Raw genomic sequence first — 15,289 nt, forward strand, 5'->3', positions numbered from 1 at the left:
GCGGCAGAGGTTCCGTGTGGGGGGCTACCTTCCTAAGAGAGACATGACATGAAACGGTCACTTCCTTCTGGCTTGAGAAACTCGGGCATCATGGGGTGTTGCATTTCCCATTGCTAAAAAGGTCTACCAAAAAATGGAACAGTGCACTGTACGTGACTGCTTAGGTACGGACGCTGTAGTAGGTAGTTGCTGTATGTACGGTTGCACAAGGTATATTAGGTTGGATCTGGCTTTACATCACCTTTCTTCTTTCCTTCTCTCTTCTCCTCATGTTGACTGTTCTCGTGTCCAGCTGCCTAGCTAGTTGAATCTAGACATCGTTTTCTTCTTCCTGGATTGAGCCCTTGACAAGCGCATACACACTAGGTGGGTTAGAATTACTAGCGCAGCACAAGAAGTTTTGGTGCACACTCCTCCGTAGGATCCTTCCTGGACTCCGTGGCTCATGCTTAGTCAACGTTCTTCTGGGCATTCCCAGACTCCGGTGGATGATCCCCCTTTTCAGCCGCCAGGCGCGTGGCCCTGGCGCGCAGATTTCTTACTCCTTTGGACGTGGATGCGATACTAGGCCTATCCGGAATAGGAAGGAGGTGATGTTTGGATATCCCTGTAAATAGAGACTAAAATATAGGGAAAGGATGATCAGCGTGGATCCCAATATCCACGACTCGTGTAGTGCTGTATTATCCAAGTGCGCAGTCTGGAACGTTATGGCCAAGCCCTTGTTGATGTTGATTATGGAGTCCGGTCCTTATACAAAAAGAGCTACACCTGCGAAGGGCATCGACTGCCATTCCGCCCGCCTTTGTGTACTGTCATTCTCTCCTCGGCTCATTCAGCTCAGCGTTCGCCAATTTTTCGGGTCTTGAACGAACGCCGCTTGTCGCTCTTTTTGCTGGAGGATTCTGTTTTGTCCTAAAAAACTGTCTAACATTCCTTTTACATATGACAGTTTGTTTATATCTTCAAGGTGCTTCTTAATCATGAGGTCACTCCTATCATATGCGGCCCTGCTAGGTTCTGCGAACACTGTCAGGTATGTTCCGTATTATCGACCGTGATGGAAAATCGCTTTGTTCCAGCCCATTTTCCCAGAACTTTTATGCCTACGCACTCCAGCAGAACCACTAACCTTGGTCAAGCTGCCAGCTCGCCGGGTCCTTCACTGAGTCGCGTTATTCTCCCAACGCCCCAGATAAATTGTTTCCGCCTCTGGGTGATGAGTATCCTTCATCCGGTCCCGTGGCAAACTCAACCTACGACTACATTGTCGTCGGGTCCGGAGCTGGCGGTGGGCCTTTGGCGGCCCGCTTAGCTCTGGCAGACTTCAGTGTCTTGTTGATCGAGGCTGGTGAAGACCACGGGAGAGACCGGCAGACGTCGGTCCCCGCCCTACACCCCTTGGCTTCGGAGTACCGCCCCATCTCGTGGGACTTCTTCGTAGACCACTATGAGAACGACACGCAGGCTCGGCGCGACAGCAAGATGAACTACCTCACCCCTGAAGGTGACTACTACACGGGTCTTTGGCCGCAGGAAGACTTCGAGAAGCTCGGTATCCTGTACCCTCGTACTGCCGCTCTCGGTGGCTGCACGCAACACAACGCCCAGGCCATGGTTTATCCTCAGGAGAGTGACTTTGACAACATTGCTGCGCTTACTGGCGACGACTCCTGGCAAAACGCCAACATGCGCAAATACTTTGAGCGGCTTGAGAAGTGCAATTACCTTCAGGCGGATCTAGGTGGTGGGCATGGTTTCAACGGCTGGCTCCAGACTACACTTACACCCCTCATCCTAATCGCCGAGGACTTGAAGCTCGCATCCATTATCGTAGGCTACGCCACGGCTATGGGCAAGGGCCTGCTTGGCGGTTTACTCTCGACTGTTACCGGCCTGTCGTCAATCCTTGCCCTTGATATCAACAATGATGCTCCTAACCGTGATCACACCGAGGAGATCTATCAGATCCCCATGTCAGTCAAGTTGGATGATTTTAGCCGGTCTTCCCCCCGAGACTTTTTGTACGAGGTCGCCACAGCCAAGAGCTCCGACGGCACTAAGAAGTATAAGCTGGACATTGCCCTGAACACGTTGGCTACCAAGGTAAAATTTGACACCACGGCTGCCAAGCCCAAGGCTACTGGCATCGACTACCTTGTCGGTAAGAGCCTCTACCGTGCCGACCCACGCGCCAGCAAGACCGGGGATGGCGGCACTTCTGGCACCGTCTTCGCCAAGAACGAGGTCATTGTCTCCGGCGGTACCTTCAACACACCGCAGCTCCTCAAGCTCAGTGGTGTCGGTCCTGCAGCAGAGCTTCAGAACTTCGAAATCCCTGTCATTGTGGACCTTCCAGGGGTCGGTGGGAATATGCAAGACCGCTATGAGATCTCTATGGTGGGCTCCGCTCCCACCGAGTTCTCTTTGCTGAAGCAGTGCAGGTTCCTAAACGGCGACGACCCATGTTACGACAACTGGGCGGACCCCCAGAACATCGGCGGCGCAAAAGGCGGATACACCACGGGCGGCATTGCCCTCGGTGCGCTCGGGCACTCTTCCGTCGCCGAGAACGACGACCCGGACTTGTTCAAGGGTGGTGTCCCAACCTTCTTCGCCGGCTATTACCCAGGCTACGCCGAGTATGCCACCACGCACCTCAAGGCGTGGGCGTGGTACACACTCAAGGCCCACAGCCGCAACAACGCTGGCACAGTGAACCTCACGTCAGCCAGCCCCCTCGAAACGCCCAAGATCGTGTTCCACAGCCTGCTTGAAGGCAACGGCGGCGAGGAGGACCTGCAGGCAATGTACGAGGGTGTGCAGTACTCGCTCAAGTCTATGGATGCCGTGGTGCCTCTCGACGGCAGCTTCAGTCGCGTCTGGCCGCCCACAAATGTCTCCTCCGAGGCCGACCTGAAGCAATTTATCCAGGACGAGGCGTGGGGCCATCATGCCAGCTGCTCGTGCCCTATCGGCGCCGATGATGACCCCATGGCCGTACTAGACAGTGACTTCAGGGTTCGGGGCATTGATGGCCTACGGGTTGTCGACGCGTCCATATTCCCGAAGATCCCAGGCGAGTTTATCTGCTTGGCGATCTACATGGTTAGTGAGAAGGCCGCAGACGTTATCATCGGGGCTGCACAGCAGTTATGATGGCATGTCCGTTGGCATTGCTTGGTTGGAGCGTGGTCCCTGTGTTATATGAGAGGGTTACATTCAAGCTATTTTGGCCGATATATGGACAGGCTTCTGTTCTTAGCTATCCTAAAACTTACGCCCGGCTTTTGCTTCAATCACAGCTAATAGTGAGTTTCTCCCGAGCTTTACCAATTATTATCAAATGAGCTGGCTAACCTTCACAGAGGAATTTCGTTTGCATCTGGGCTTGACATTACAGCTTCTGTACTCTTATTGTCATGGTTTCTAAACCAATGCAGAGTTTTCTCACTTCTCTGCACCTATGAATATAGACAGGATAGATAGACTGAATACCATCGTTTCTCATCATTGTCACATTTGACTACATGGTAGATTTACTAGTGGATACGTCTATCATTGACTTCAAGACATGGGTGGCTGACAGACTTTGTCCAATGCTAAAGTCGAGCGCTACCATCAGCTTAGGAGGGTGACTAATGTGCTGGGCGGGTGCAGAATAGCGGTGCTGCACAGATGGTGGGCGGTCAAGCGGCGACTCGCTCTTGGTTGTTACGAGTGGAAAGGTGGCAATTTTGGGCGTGAATCACAGAGGTCCTCATATTCTAGTTGTAATAACTCGTCAAGAGATATTTCGCGAACGCGTGTGGGGCATTGAAGAAGTAGGCTACTTTCTTGTGTTCAGGCTAATCGTACGAAACAAGTACGATTAAAACGACATCGTGGCGTTCACTAGACACTTTTTTGTAAACCGTGAGAGGCTGAGCACAGATGGTCAGTTCGTAAATCACAGCCGCTCAGCCGCACTCGTGAATTGCGTCTAGCTGTTCAGTAGTGCGAGTGCCAAAACGCTACCAGCTTCCGAAGTTGCTACTATCACGAACCGTTGTGCATTATATGGAATCGATTATCGGCAAACTTAAAAACTACTTCGGCATCTACTAGTCGCAGGTTAGAAAATCCATAGTCCTACCAACTCCAAGGTGTTGCGTAGGCTAAGACTTCGGTGTAAGGCCCAGACCCTAAAAGCAAACCATCAACGAGTAGCCGCCAAGGAGGGCTCAGAGCTTTTAGTGTTAGTGGCTTTTACCGTGATTCGCCAACCCTGCCTTTAGGCAATAGCGGTCGCGACTATATGACACTTCTGAATGTAACTCTGAATCAGCTAGGGTGGAATTCATACGGATGAGAAATTAGTCTCTTTCCCAGCGTTATTAATACCTATCTGCCAATGAATTAGGATAAAAGCAGGCAGAGTACTATATGAATCTTGATAATTGACTTCCACACTAAAATGAAGCTTACACCGCTTCGACTCATCTTGGTGTTCGTTTTAACGACCTTTGCAGCGACCGATCCGAATTACAATCCGTCGTTCCCTTTTCGCCCTAGGAACGTCACGGGACTTTCATACCTTTATGCGTGGGTAGGATCGTTAGTTTTTCTCCCTAGTCCCGTTAGTCAATATCCTTTCTTATTGCTTATAGGTACTACAATGCAACGGCAACTGTCGAACTTACGCCGGAATCTATTGAAAGAGGATCGAGCTATAAATCATGCAAGCATATTATGAACCAAACATACACCTCACGATTCGAGTCTTTCCTAGCCATCACCGAGCGCGGGCCCCAAAATATAGGGTCTAATCCAGTAAATGTGCTTCTGACCCTCTGGAAACCTGGTTTCAATTTTTCGTCTCTTTTATTTGGTCCTTCGGAATCTGGGCTAGTCTCTATAGCAACCGCGGAGCGAGACCGATTGTATGGCGGTTTGGAGTCTGTCGAATGGGTCTTCGAGTCTACTCCGTGAGTGAAAAATGTCCGAGCAATAGCAGCGAGTATTTAATTAACCTCGAGCCCTCTAGGTGGACGCTGCGGCCGTTAGATGGAAAAGTAGAGGATAATCTCAATTTGATTTCGACATCAATACGAACGGGACGATTTAACCTTACGGGGACATTTACTGAACCAGATGCCGACTTCGTCAATCTTGACACAAATTTCATGTTGGACATGGAACGTCGTACCTCTCTCAGTGTTGTAGACACCTTTTTCGGGAAGTTGTATTTTCTCCTAAGGGACATGCCTGCCTCAAAATCTCTGCGAAAGGCCTCAACCGTTCTAATTGTAGGCCTCTCTTTGATCCGACCTTTCATCCCGCGCGCTGCAACCTCTACGAAGGCCTTAAAGGTCTTGACATCTAGAGGGTTTTTAGCTTGGGGATGCAGCAAAATAAACCTGAAATGAACAGAAAATTGAGTAAGTCAATATAACTCCAAAGGAAACGATGCTAGTAGTACTAACTTGTCAAAAATGTTAAGTGTACGGTCATACTGGTCTCCGGTACGAGGGAGGATAGCTCGAGCGATTTCCGAGTTATCATGCTCACCAAAATCAACAAGATGAGAAAATCTCGATAAATGGGTCTTTAGATTTCATTTTTGACATGACGGGTGGAGGGAGGAGTAGGGGAATATAATATAGGATAGTGGCCACCCAGCGGCATGGTGCTGGGTTTTATCTTTGCAGGATCGCTAAGACTTTCCTGCACCATAAGGGGCAAATGCACCTGTTCAACTACGAGGTTCAGCCTTCAGGCAGTCATGGGTGAAGAGTATTCAGGGTCCTGAATTGCCGCCTGAAGCCGCCTGAAGAGCGGCGGGATCGCCCATGCCCAATAGGGCGACCCTGGGTGACCACCATCATACATGTGCTGTTGCATGTTTTTTTCTTGCATTATTTACATGGTATTGGTAGCAGGGAAGGTGTCTCGAAAGGTGTGGGTACGTATAGATATAGAATGGGTCACCGGCAGAATTACGGAGTAGCAAGGGAACAAGTCAGTAAGAGGAGGCCCTGGTCTCTCGCTCAGTTGATATAAATCCTGAATACCAGTTAAATTCAATGATTACGTTATTGTTGTGCCTCGAAGTCAAGACAGGGAGATTGATATAACATAACTACTTAACTATCTAATAACTATTGCAGCCGGGCTGTCGCCCAGCGTCCATGTGATATTCTTTAGCTTCACAGACAAGGCATCAACATGCTTGGAGGACAGAACTCCTTTTTACTAGATTCTATTATCATACACAACACTAATTATTTGATTGCAATAAGACGTTCGACTGCTTCAGTATTCCATTCAGTCGCAGTATTCGGCTCAGTGCCAGCCACAATTCCCGGTCTGTCAGTTCTGACCTGACAAGCCACTGTGCAACACTTCCCACTTCACTATGTAAGAAACATCCTTAATTTCATCAAAATGTGTCTGCTATGGAGCATTAATCCTTGTCTGATGGCAGCATTTCGTTTTTGGAGATACTCCACAGAGAACGTGCGTCGAAATTTTCGCATTGTTCTTTGCAAATTGCGAAAGTTTCGATGTCATGGTATGAATATGGGGTAAGGATATACTGTAAAGAGCAGCGTTATTGATGAATTATTCTGTGCAAATGAACGACACGCCTTCACGAAAAGTGCCCTGATTACATACAAATCCCCGCCCTTTCGTATACACAGTGACTGAAACCTCCAGTCTTCGAAGACAAACTATTTATCTTATTTATATGGCGAATTTTCTAACTCATAAGGGGTGCTTGAGTGGTTGTGTAACTCATTCGGCTGCATACCTTGCAGTTGGAACGGCGGACTGATATGATGCTGCTGCATGATCGGCCAAACCGGCATTGTGCCTGTCGGCCCCGCCATTTGTTCCTTGTTCAGATTTTTGCTGGCCTTCCTTGGTTTGAGCCAAATAATAACTCCAAGAGCACATAAAATTGGTACCCCAACGCCGATACCAACTCCAAGTGCGATTTTGCTGGTGCTTGTTAAGGTGGAGGATGAGGGCGCACTTTCGAAGGAAGACGAGGCTGAGACCGAAGCTGAGGACCTAGGGGAAGCGAGGTTTGGAGTATTTATAGAGGTGGCTGTAGAGGCTATAGCTGTAGTTGTGGTGGTTGTAGTTGGCTCTGTGATGTTGAAATAGGTCGAAACGAAACCATCTGGTCCGTCTGGATTAACCCAAAGGAAGAATACATTTGAGTATGATAGATCAAAGCCGTAGAGTTGGACAACCCAGGTGAAGTCCGTGACTTTATCACTCGCATGTATTTTGGCTTTATAATGTCAGGTTCTTTTCACTATTATCCTCCACGGATTTCTCCTCTATCCCCTTCCCAGACATACCGTAGATGTTCCCCTGGCTCGCGGCGCTCTGTTGGACAAGACTCTGCTGCCAGAAGGAGACATTAAACTCGCCTAGCTCGGTTACCCACGAGACTAAAAGTTTATCTCCTAATGTGAAAACAGGGTTGATGCCAGTGTTTGAAGCGGGGCTGGTGAAGTAGTTTTTGGTGCTGCTTGCGGTAGCGACTAAGATGATCTCAAGGAGTGAGATTATCAGGGACTGGGTCAAATACATGGCGATAGGAGGTCCCTAACTATAGTAAGGATGACATTCACGGGAGAGCGAAAGAGAGACAGAGTTCGTATAAATCAGGAACATATATGACTTCGAGAAAAGGATGAGATGGTTGGCGGGAAAGAAATCAGCCTTATTCTTGGCGACACTGGTCGCAGCCCAGCGGGACCATAGTCACCTTCTTTAGCACAGGCCAGCGCGTTCTGTGATTTGTAAACCGCCACCGAGGCCTCAAGCGAACTGGATCATGTACGTTGTCAGGGATTAAATCCACTAGCTGCGTGTTCGTTACAAGCGGAGAGTAGGGATTAGCGCAGCTCAACAATCGTGTATGGTCCATCGGAGCTGCGCTAAGGAGCCAGGGGGCTTTAGGCTAGACGTGAAAGCCCGGCCTCCTAATATAGACAAAGAAGAGAATAGGCACGGCTAAGAAAGAAAGTTAAGGTTAATATAAAAGGAAGATTGTTATGTTCTTTTATTGATGCCCTCATTAATAGTTCGCAATACTCAAGAAAATACGCTCACTCAGAATTGCGAGGAGGCTCCTCGAGAGCTGTGCTTATTACTGGGATCGCCCTAGTGCGCCATCTTATGTACCTGCGCCACAGCGCTAGCGTAGGTGATTGGGGTTTTATGCGGAGCTAAAGCCCGAAGTCCGCTGCCCAATTTTAGGGTGATTCTCTTCCCGTTACCGGTATTGCTGTATTTGACCGAAATAATCTCGGAAATCTTTTGAAACCCTCCGCAGTCCTCATAGGGTACAGTACAATGAGGACAAACTTAGATGTGAGAAATATTTGATAGTAGAAGTCTTAACAGCTTGGACTGTGTTAGTGTCAAAATTGAAGGTTGTTTACTGCAATGCTATTGATCAATTCAAGTGTTGGCCGTCGTACTTTTCAAGGATCAAATTATCTCCCCCTGGCAGTTGGCTGCTTTGGCTTCAGTGTGGATCGATCCTCCCCTGAGTTTCTAGGTGCGGCTTAAATAATTGACTGCCCTTATTATTGTATTCTTTCAAAAGAGGCATGTGATATGATTGAAGAAAGGATGCATCCAAACATAGGATGTAATTTAATACTCATTGGGAAACAGTCACTCTACGTGCGTACATAGGTGGCTCTATGCTGTCGTTGCCGTTCGTCAATAGGGACAGAGGCAACCTGGCGTAGCCCATATTCTCCTTTCTTGTAGATCGACCCTTCCCCAATGTTGATATCGTCTGGAAAAATCCACGGCCTCGCAACGTCATCCCACGTGGTATGCACAGGTTCCTGCCTAAGGATTTGCTTAACGTTTAGCATTGTGCTGTACAGAACTCCCCAGCTAGCGAAGCCCACCGTCTCCCCGCTCTCGTCATGAATATCAGAAACTTTTCCCGCAGCACCAGCAGAGCGATAAGTCCCAGTCAAGGAGGGATAGGGCGCAAAACACCGCAAATATCCATTTCCGCACATGCGGCCGAGAGACACGTCGAATTGCGCGCCAATATCGATCTCCTCAGCAAGACCGAACGGATTCACTGATAATGCAGCGAGAATCCGTTGTGCGCCATGATAGCTGACGGCGTAAAGACTTGTGCAAACACCGTCATTGGCGGTACAAATAAGTCGGGAGTGGTCGGGCCGTTCGATTGGGGGTGGGTCGCGCCAATATGGAAGGAAATGACGGGGTTCAGGGACGGTAGGGTCATTGGGAGTTTGGTAAACCGGAAGGTCGGTTTTGCATTCAATGCCGCAGTGCCCAAGCCACAGGATGTCCCAGTTGTCACCATATGGAGAGGTAGTTGGTGTTTCGGTTGTGCCTTGGAGGGCCCGGATTCCGATCGCGAAGCTTCGTAGTTGTATTTTGATATTGACGTCCCAATCAGCATCATCTTCCATGATAATTGCGCTACCTATCCTATTATCGACAATGCTATTACATCGTTAGACCGTGAGTGCTCGACTTTGTTGGAGAAATATCTATTGCGAACCGTTGCATCCCATTCATATGTGCCCGACGGGCAGCGTATTCAGCCGGTTTATGGTCATGATTCCAGTTCTAGAAAACAATTAGGGGACACAGGGCGGGGTAACGGGTTTAATCAAGACTAACATAAGGGTAAGACTTGGAGCTGAGTTCTTCTGGAAGTACACCATCAATCCAGTCAACTAGGAAGTTGCAGACCGACGAGCCCAGAACAATGTTGTCCCGCTTATCCGGCCGGCTCGGTAGATTGATGGCAAAAATTTTCCCGAACTGCATTGGAGTAAGCGAAAGAAGCTACTGATACAGATTAAATGGACACTCACTCCCAATGTTTGATTTTCGATGACCATAAGGTCGTCCCGAGCCTGCTGGGGATTGATAATAGAAAAATGCTCGCGCGAGGCTGGCCATATCCTATAAAACAAGATGAAAACCCCAAGCGTAACTAATAGTAGTCGTCCCCAGTGTAGCTGGGTTGTAGATAAGGCCATTCTCAGTGTTCGTGGATATAAGGGCAGCAAGCTGCACAAACCATCTCGAGGGCGCGGATGGGGGCAGGATTAAAGGAACGAAGAGCTTCGTGAAAGGTCGAAGACAAAAGGATCGAAGAAGGCAGTCAATACTAGTTCCATTCGCGACGCCTAGGTCCAAGCGGCGCCTATTTGGGTTCCTTAGAGAGCCAAGGGACCCTGGATTAGTGGCCATCGTATTTGTCTATGATTTGTCTGCGAGCTTTCATCTCCACCAAGCGACGCGACGTATAGGGGTGAAAAGGTGAAAACAAATATAGAACGCTGCAAGTGACTGGTATTTTGTACTAAGCTGCCGCGTGGTTTTCATTACAGGCTTAATGCAGTAGTCAGTGGAGGTAAATTTGCCAATGATAGGACAGAGCGGTGTGCGGAGACCCTCTTACTGCGTAAGCCAATTGCCTCTCTCACTCCAAGTACGCAAGACGGCGACTATTGATACCTCGTGATTGGTGAAACCCTTGCTGTTCTATGTTACAAGCGGGACGCGCAAAAGTGATTGGGTCAGCTAAGCCGTCATCCACAAGGCACGGGCCGCGCCAGCAAAGTAGACAGTCACGGCTATGAAATCAAGGGGCTTATGATTAGCCATTACAACCCTAGGGAGTAGCGAAAACTCATTCTCCAACAGGGAGGTCTCGATTCAACCTACAGAAATCGAGCTATTTTACGATAATCACCCTGATTATCTTTCTGTTGAGCCATCTCACGTGGTTGCTGTGAGCAGATGCCAGGGGAGGTTTTAAAGAGAAGAGCTGCCATCCAATAATATTCCGGTGTCTCAGATGAGCGGTCCGTGCGATGATCGCGACGTATAATTATCTCACCCAGATTCTCCCACCTGTTTATTGTGACTCTCCAGTCCTAAGTGCCATATAATTTCGTTATTCGCATAATAGAATACATGCGACCACAGGGTGTGGAGAACAGGGCTTCCCGTCCGCTCAGCCGTACTTAAGCCACACGCCGGTCAGTTAGTAGTTGGGTGGGTGACCACCAGCGAATCCTGACTGTTGCATGTATACTTTTATTTTAATTTTTTTGTATTGCTATCTGTATGTATGATAATGGGTGTGTTTTTCCAATTATTTTGTTGTCAAAATGATGATAGTACGCGAATCTCCAGTATAGGACCGACAATCGGCTTGCAAACCGGCCCGGCGCAATATCGGTCCGGAGGAGCCAGAATATTGGGCCGACTTCACTTAGCTGATCTATCTTGGTGGCCAAAGAAATGGGCAATCGAATTTCTCTGAGTATATTGATATCCCTTACTCAATGTATCCTTTCATTTCCTTCGTTGCTTTGTCCACAGCCTGCAGACCAGCATTTCACATGATAGAATTGCAAGCATGTCTGCTAATAACTACACCATGTTTGTCGCTTCTGTGGCCTCTCTAGGTACAATACTATATGTGTGTTACTCCTAGGGTGGTCGTTATCGTCTATGTACTAATTGAATCTCAAGGGCTTCGACACAGGAATTGCAACGGCAGGTGAGAGATTTGTTTCTTTCATCGAGCAAGTCCGCGGTCGGACCAAATACATGGCCATCGTCCACCAAAATCGGATTTACTCACTGATGCTGTATGCAGTATTAATCTTTCTTTCGTACATTTGTGCCTAAGCCCTAACATGTTACAGGTTGTGGCTGTATACATTGCCGGCGAAACCGGGCGGTTCTACGGATTCTCACAGCCGATAAACCTAGTCGTATTCGCTTCATACAGGCAGCATGTGTCTCTGTCACTACTGGATGCGCCATCCAGCCGCCAATGTTGGCATGTTTCTTGCTGGGCGTATATTGGCCGGAATCGCTGTTGGGTTAATCATGGGTGACTAAAGGTTCCGTGCAAACCGAGCAAACAACAAGATGCCCACTGGCAAAGTGACTCCGCATTGCCGGAACTCATCTCTCTCTCTCTCTCCCCCCCCCCCCCCAAAACCCAGAACGAGGCAGATCCGGACAACATGGCTGACGAATCCACTCGCATCCGTTCCAGCTGCCACTGCGGCGCAATCACCGTCATAGTCCCACGACTGCCTGACCACATTAACCACTGCCAATGCACCATCTGTCGCCGCTATGGGGCAGCGTGGGGATACTACCACCCAGACGAAGTCAAAATCGAAACAAAGCCGAATGCAGTTACTAAGCAGTACATCTGGGGAGACCGGGACATCTCATTCAACTTCTGCGACACTTGCGGATGCGTGTAAGAAAAATAATTTTCGCCCCATTTGATTGGGAGATACTTACGCAGTGTAGATTGTATTGGTGGCCGCTTCAACCGCCGCCTACTGATGGAGGAGAGTACAAAATGGGCCTTAACACTAGTAATGTGAATCCGGAGGTTTTGAGGTTTGTCGATCGGAAATATGAGTATTCATGGGTGAAGCAACCACTGCGGTCGAAGGACACGGCCCATCAGGATGACCTGGCCGAGTACTGAGCTTAGTCTCGAAGACTCACGCTGTGTAGATGTAGACCGTCTCTAGCTTCTGTCTCCCTGTGTTTGTTAGAGTGTTATCTGAATAATTGATATCCGGACTTCTGCTCACCCTTAATCATCCAAGCACTAAGGAAAAGGTTTAGGAGAGGTCGATAGCGGCGCGACTTCCTATCTCGAGAAGAAGAATTATATCTAATGGGAAAAAATTTTACTGGCGATGATCAGTCTTCAAAAGAAGCAAACAATTTCATTAAGGCTCCAAATCAATGGGTAAACGACGACGCAGAGTTGGTGGGGTATGCTATGAATCAGCCCTATGAACACTGGGGAAATGTTGTTTGAGATGTCCACTCGTCTCATATGGCAGCGGATCGCAGATTTGATTAAGACTTATCTGGGCCAAAGGTTTGATTGCGTGGCCCTAATTAAGGATAGACGAAATGCTGGGTATAGTCTGGACATCCTGGCTTCCTCAACGCTAAGCCAAACCGGCGATAGAGAATACACTTTGGAATTCAAGTTCAACGAGCGAAAAATGATATCAATGAGTCTTGATCATCGAAAGTGTGGAAAATACGTGGTCGATGTTTATGACGAACCAGAGAGATGGCGCATCTAAGATCAAGACCAATAGCTTCGATCCAAAGCCAAGGGTATCCGGCCGTTGTTTTCAGTTTTCACCAACAAAATCACTTTTGATGAATATATTCTCCCGCACTAGGTGTGGGTGCGAGACCTAGAAACACGACTAGTACAAGTACGGAGTATATTGAAGACGAACGGTGACGTTGTGACGTTTGTTAGGTAACTCTGCCTCGGGTTCTACTTGGCTCAAAACTTCGCATCATGCACTTGGCTACAGCCATTCTATTGGTTTTAATCCTTTTATCAGTCTACATCGTAATTTCAATGAGCAATTGGAGGCCGCGAGTGAGCATACATGTTGATTTGCGGGAAACCCCGTTAAGTATCCGTGTTCTAATGGAACGATGTTCGGGTTGTTTGATCAAAAAGAATAGTTTCAGCGAGGCTCACTTCTATCGCCTTTGGGATCTTCCTGTTTAGAATAACGTGACGCAATTATTGAGACACGCTTGTAGTCAATATCAATTGCAGTGTAGGGTAGCTACGGCGGATGCCACCAGCCTCGCGGAGAATGTAGGGCTCGTGCAACATAGAAACAACAACATCAGGTCTTTCGCATTGCTACCTGGTGAGGCAAACTTCGCTCATACTTGGCCACTAAACTGCCTTCCCTTCGCTGGGAATATCCAAGGAACGTTTACGCTCCAGATCGATAATTGCTTTCTCCATAGCCTTGAGATCAGCACCACGAACCCGCTGGATTTCCTTTCCATCCATCATGAATACAAAGGTCGGCATCGCAGTCACAACCATTTGCTGAGCCACCGAGCGTACTTTATCGACATCGACTTGGATAAAACGGACATTTCCGTACTTTTCGCTCAATTCGCCGACTTTGGGGGCCGCGGCCTTACAAGGGCCGCACCAAGTAGCAAAGAAGTCGACAACGACGGGGCCGGAGGAGGTGAGGGCTTTGAAGACAGCCTCGCTGTTATTTGCATAAATGTGAGATTTGAAATATCAAAATCAAAGGGTAGGGCCTGTGGTGCTCTCTTACTTGTCAACGTTGGTCACTTTCCCGTGGGGCTCGGTGCTCGTGGATGAACCTGACGTCCGCGACATGTAGATGCGGAATGCTTGCGATAGTGTCAGCTCATGCCTTTAAACTCTTGGTGCTATTCTTACCGATGTAGAGGAATGTGAGAATCAGAATGTTCTTGAGCTCCATGGTGGGCGAGATTGTGTCGTGTTGAAGTTGCCAGTTCGGTCGCGGGTTTAATTCGGTTGGCGGTCATGTGACTTTCATCTATACAAGTCCAATATTAATTAAACATTGATTGAACACTCTACAGATATTTGATACTGTCTGCTGATATACGAGGGATTTGAATATATAATCCAAACTACTTGCTCAGCATTGGCGACGAGGTCTTCCGACCAAAGATATATATTTACTTCGGAACAATCTTATCCATTTATTTCAACCAATTCCACGCCTCATCCATCAGCTGTGCAATCAGTTCGGGACGGTCCGATCCCGGCAAGTCCTGATTGATCTGAAATCCTTTACGGGCCAGCAGCCAACCAATACAGTTATAGCTTGGACGATAACCCGTCAGGTCAAACTTGGCCGGAGGCGAGGACATGGGAACGGCCGGCGTAATGGTATCCCGTTCATAGATAGCATGCAGAGTTAACAATTTCCATTCTCCATTGACCTTCTGAAGCCGCGAAATGAATCGTGTGTAAGATGCGCAGTCATAATCGTGACCTTCCAGATTGAAGCGGGAGTTGATGCTACCAATAGATTCGGTCACGGCCTTATCATCATTCACATGGACAACCACTGGACAGATAGTGTGCGTGACATTGGTGCCGCCGCCAGCCATCTTTTGGGACCCAGCAACAAATCCATCCGCGTCTCCCTCGAACCTGGAAACGTGGGGAGTATATTAGACAGCGTGGACTGTGAAATAATGCTAATGTAAGCCTGGGGTCATACCAAGTAATCTTGATTGCTGTCTTTGAGACATCTGGGTGGTAGGAATTCCGCAGGTTTTCCCACTGCGCCGTATCTCGGTAATATCTCTCCCGAACAAGGAGTGACTTGATTTGTTGTTCCGTCAACTGCTTCTCCAGTTCTTTCTCCATGTTTGCAAGAAT

General features: G+C 48.3%; 6 protein-coding genes across 6 annotated transcripts; 2 read left to right on the forward strand and 4 right to left on the reverse strand.

Moving 5' to 3' along the window:
- Nucleotides 1–983: 983 nt before the first annotated feature.
- On the forward strand, nucleotides 984–3,159 carry N7510_003088 (GMC family oxidoreductase; the record flags this gene model as incomplete). The annotated part of the gene is made up of 2 exons (XM_056975015.1): nucleotides 984–1,036; nucleotides 1,143–3,159. The coding sequence occupies 2 exons, from the start codon at nucleotides 984–986 to the stop codon at nucleotides 3,157–3,159; spliced, it is 2,070 nt and encodes a 689-aa protein (XP_056834971.1).
- A 4,125-nt stretch (nucleotides 3,160–7,284) lies between these two features.
- Nucleotides 7,285–7,587, reverse strand: N7510_003089 (uncharacterized protein; the record flags this gene model as incomplete). Its single annotated transcript, XM_056975016.1, has 1 exon — nucleotides 7,285–7,587. One exon carries the CDS (start codon nucleotides 7,585–7,587, stop codon nucleotides 7,285–7,287), a length of 303 nt encoding a protein of 100 aa, XP_056834972.1.
- Nucleotides 7,588–8,687: 1,100 nt separating this feature from the next.
- On the reverse strand, nucleotides 8,688–10,049 carry N7510_003090 (uncharacterized protein; the record flags this gene model as incomplete). The annotated part of the gene is made up of 4 exons (XM_056975017.1): nucleotides 8,688–9,504; nucleotides 9,563–9,630; nucleotides 9,685–9,828; nucleotides 9,882–10,049. 4 exons carry the CDS (start codon nucleotides 10,047–10,049, stop codon nucleotides 8,688–8,690), a joined length of 1,197 nt encoding a protein of 398 aa, XP_056834973.1.
- A 2,010-nt stretch (nucleotides 10,050–12,059) lies between these two features.
- On the forward strand, nucleotides 12,060–12,541 carry N7510_003091 (GFA family protein; the record flags this gene model as incomplete). Its single annotated transcript, XM_056975018.1, has 2 exons — nucleotides 12,060–12,304; nucleotides 12,358–12,541. 2 exons carry the CDS (start codon nucleotides 12,060–12,062, stop codon nucleotides 12,539–12,541), a joined length of 429 nt encoding a protein of 142 aa, XP_056834974.1.
- Nucleotides 12,542–13,783: 1,242 nt separating this feature from the next.
- Nucleotides 13,784–14,354, reverse strand: N7510_003092 (thioredoxin family protein; the record flags this gene model as incomplete). Its single annotated transcript, XM_056975019.1, has 3 exons — nucleotides 13,784–14,114; nucleotides 14,184–14,262; nucleotides 14,312–14,354. 3 exons carry the CDS (start codon nucleotides 14,352–14,354, stop codon nucleotides 13,784–13,786), a joined length of 453 nt encoding a protein of 150 aa, XP_056834975.1.
- A 247-nt stretch (nucleotides 14,355–14,601) lies between these two features.
- N7510_003093 (uncharacterized protein) lies at nucleotides 14,602–15,277 on the reverse strand (the record flags this gene model as incomplete). Its single annotated transcript, XM_056975020.1, has 2 exons — nucleotides 14,602–15,058; nucleotides 15,129–15,277. The coding sequence occupies 2 exons, from the start codon at nucleotides 15,275–15,277 to the stop codon at nucleotides 14,602–14,604; spliced, it is 606 nt and encodes a 201-aa protein (XP_056834976.1).
- Nucleotides 15,278–15,289: the final 12 nt, after the last annotated feature.

Source organism: Penicillium lagena, assembly GCF_028827675.1.
Source record: "Penicillium lagena strain IBT 129212 chromosome Unknown utg000002l_segment0_segment0, whole genome shotgun sequence".
Classification (NCBI taxonomy): Eukaryota; Fungi; Ascomycota; class Eurotiomycetes; order Eurotiales; family Aspergillaceae; genus Penicillium; species Penicillium lagena.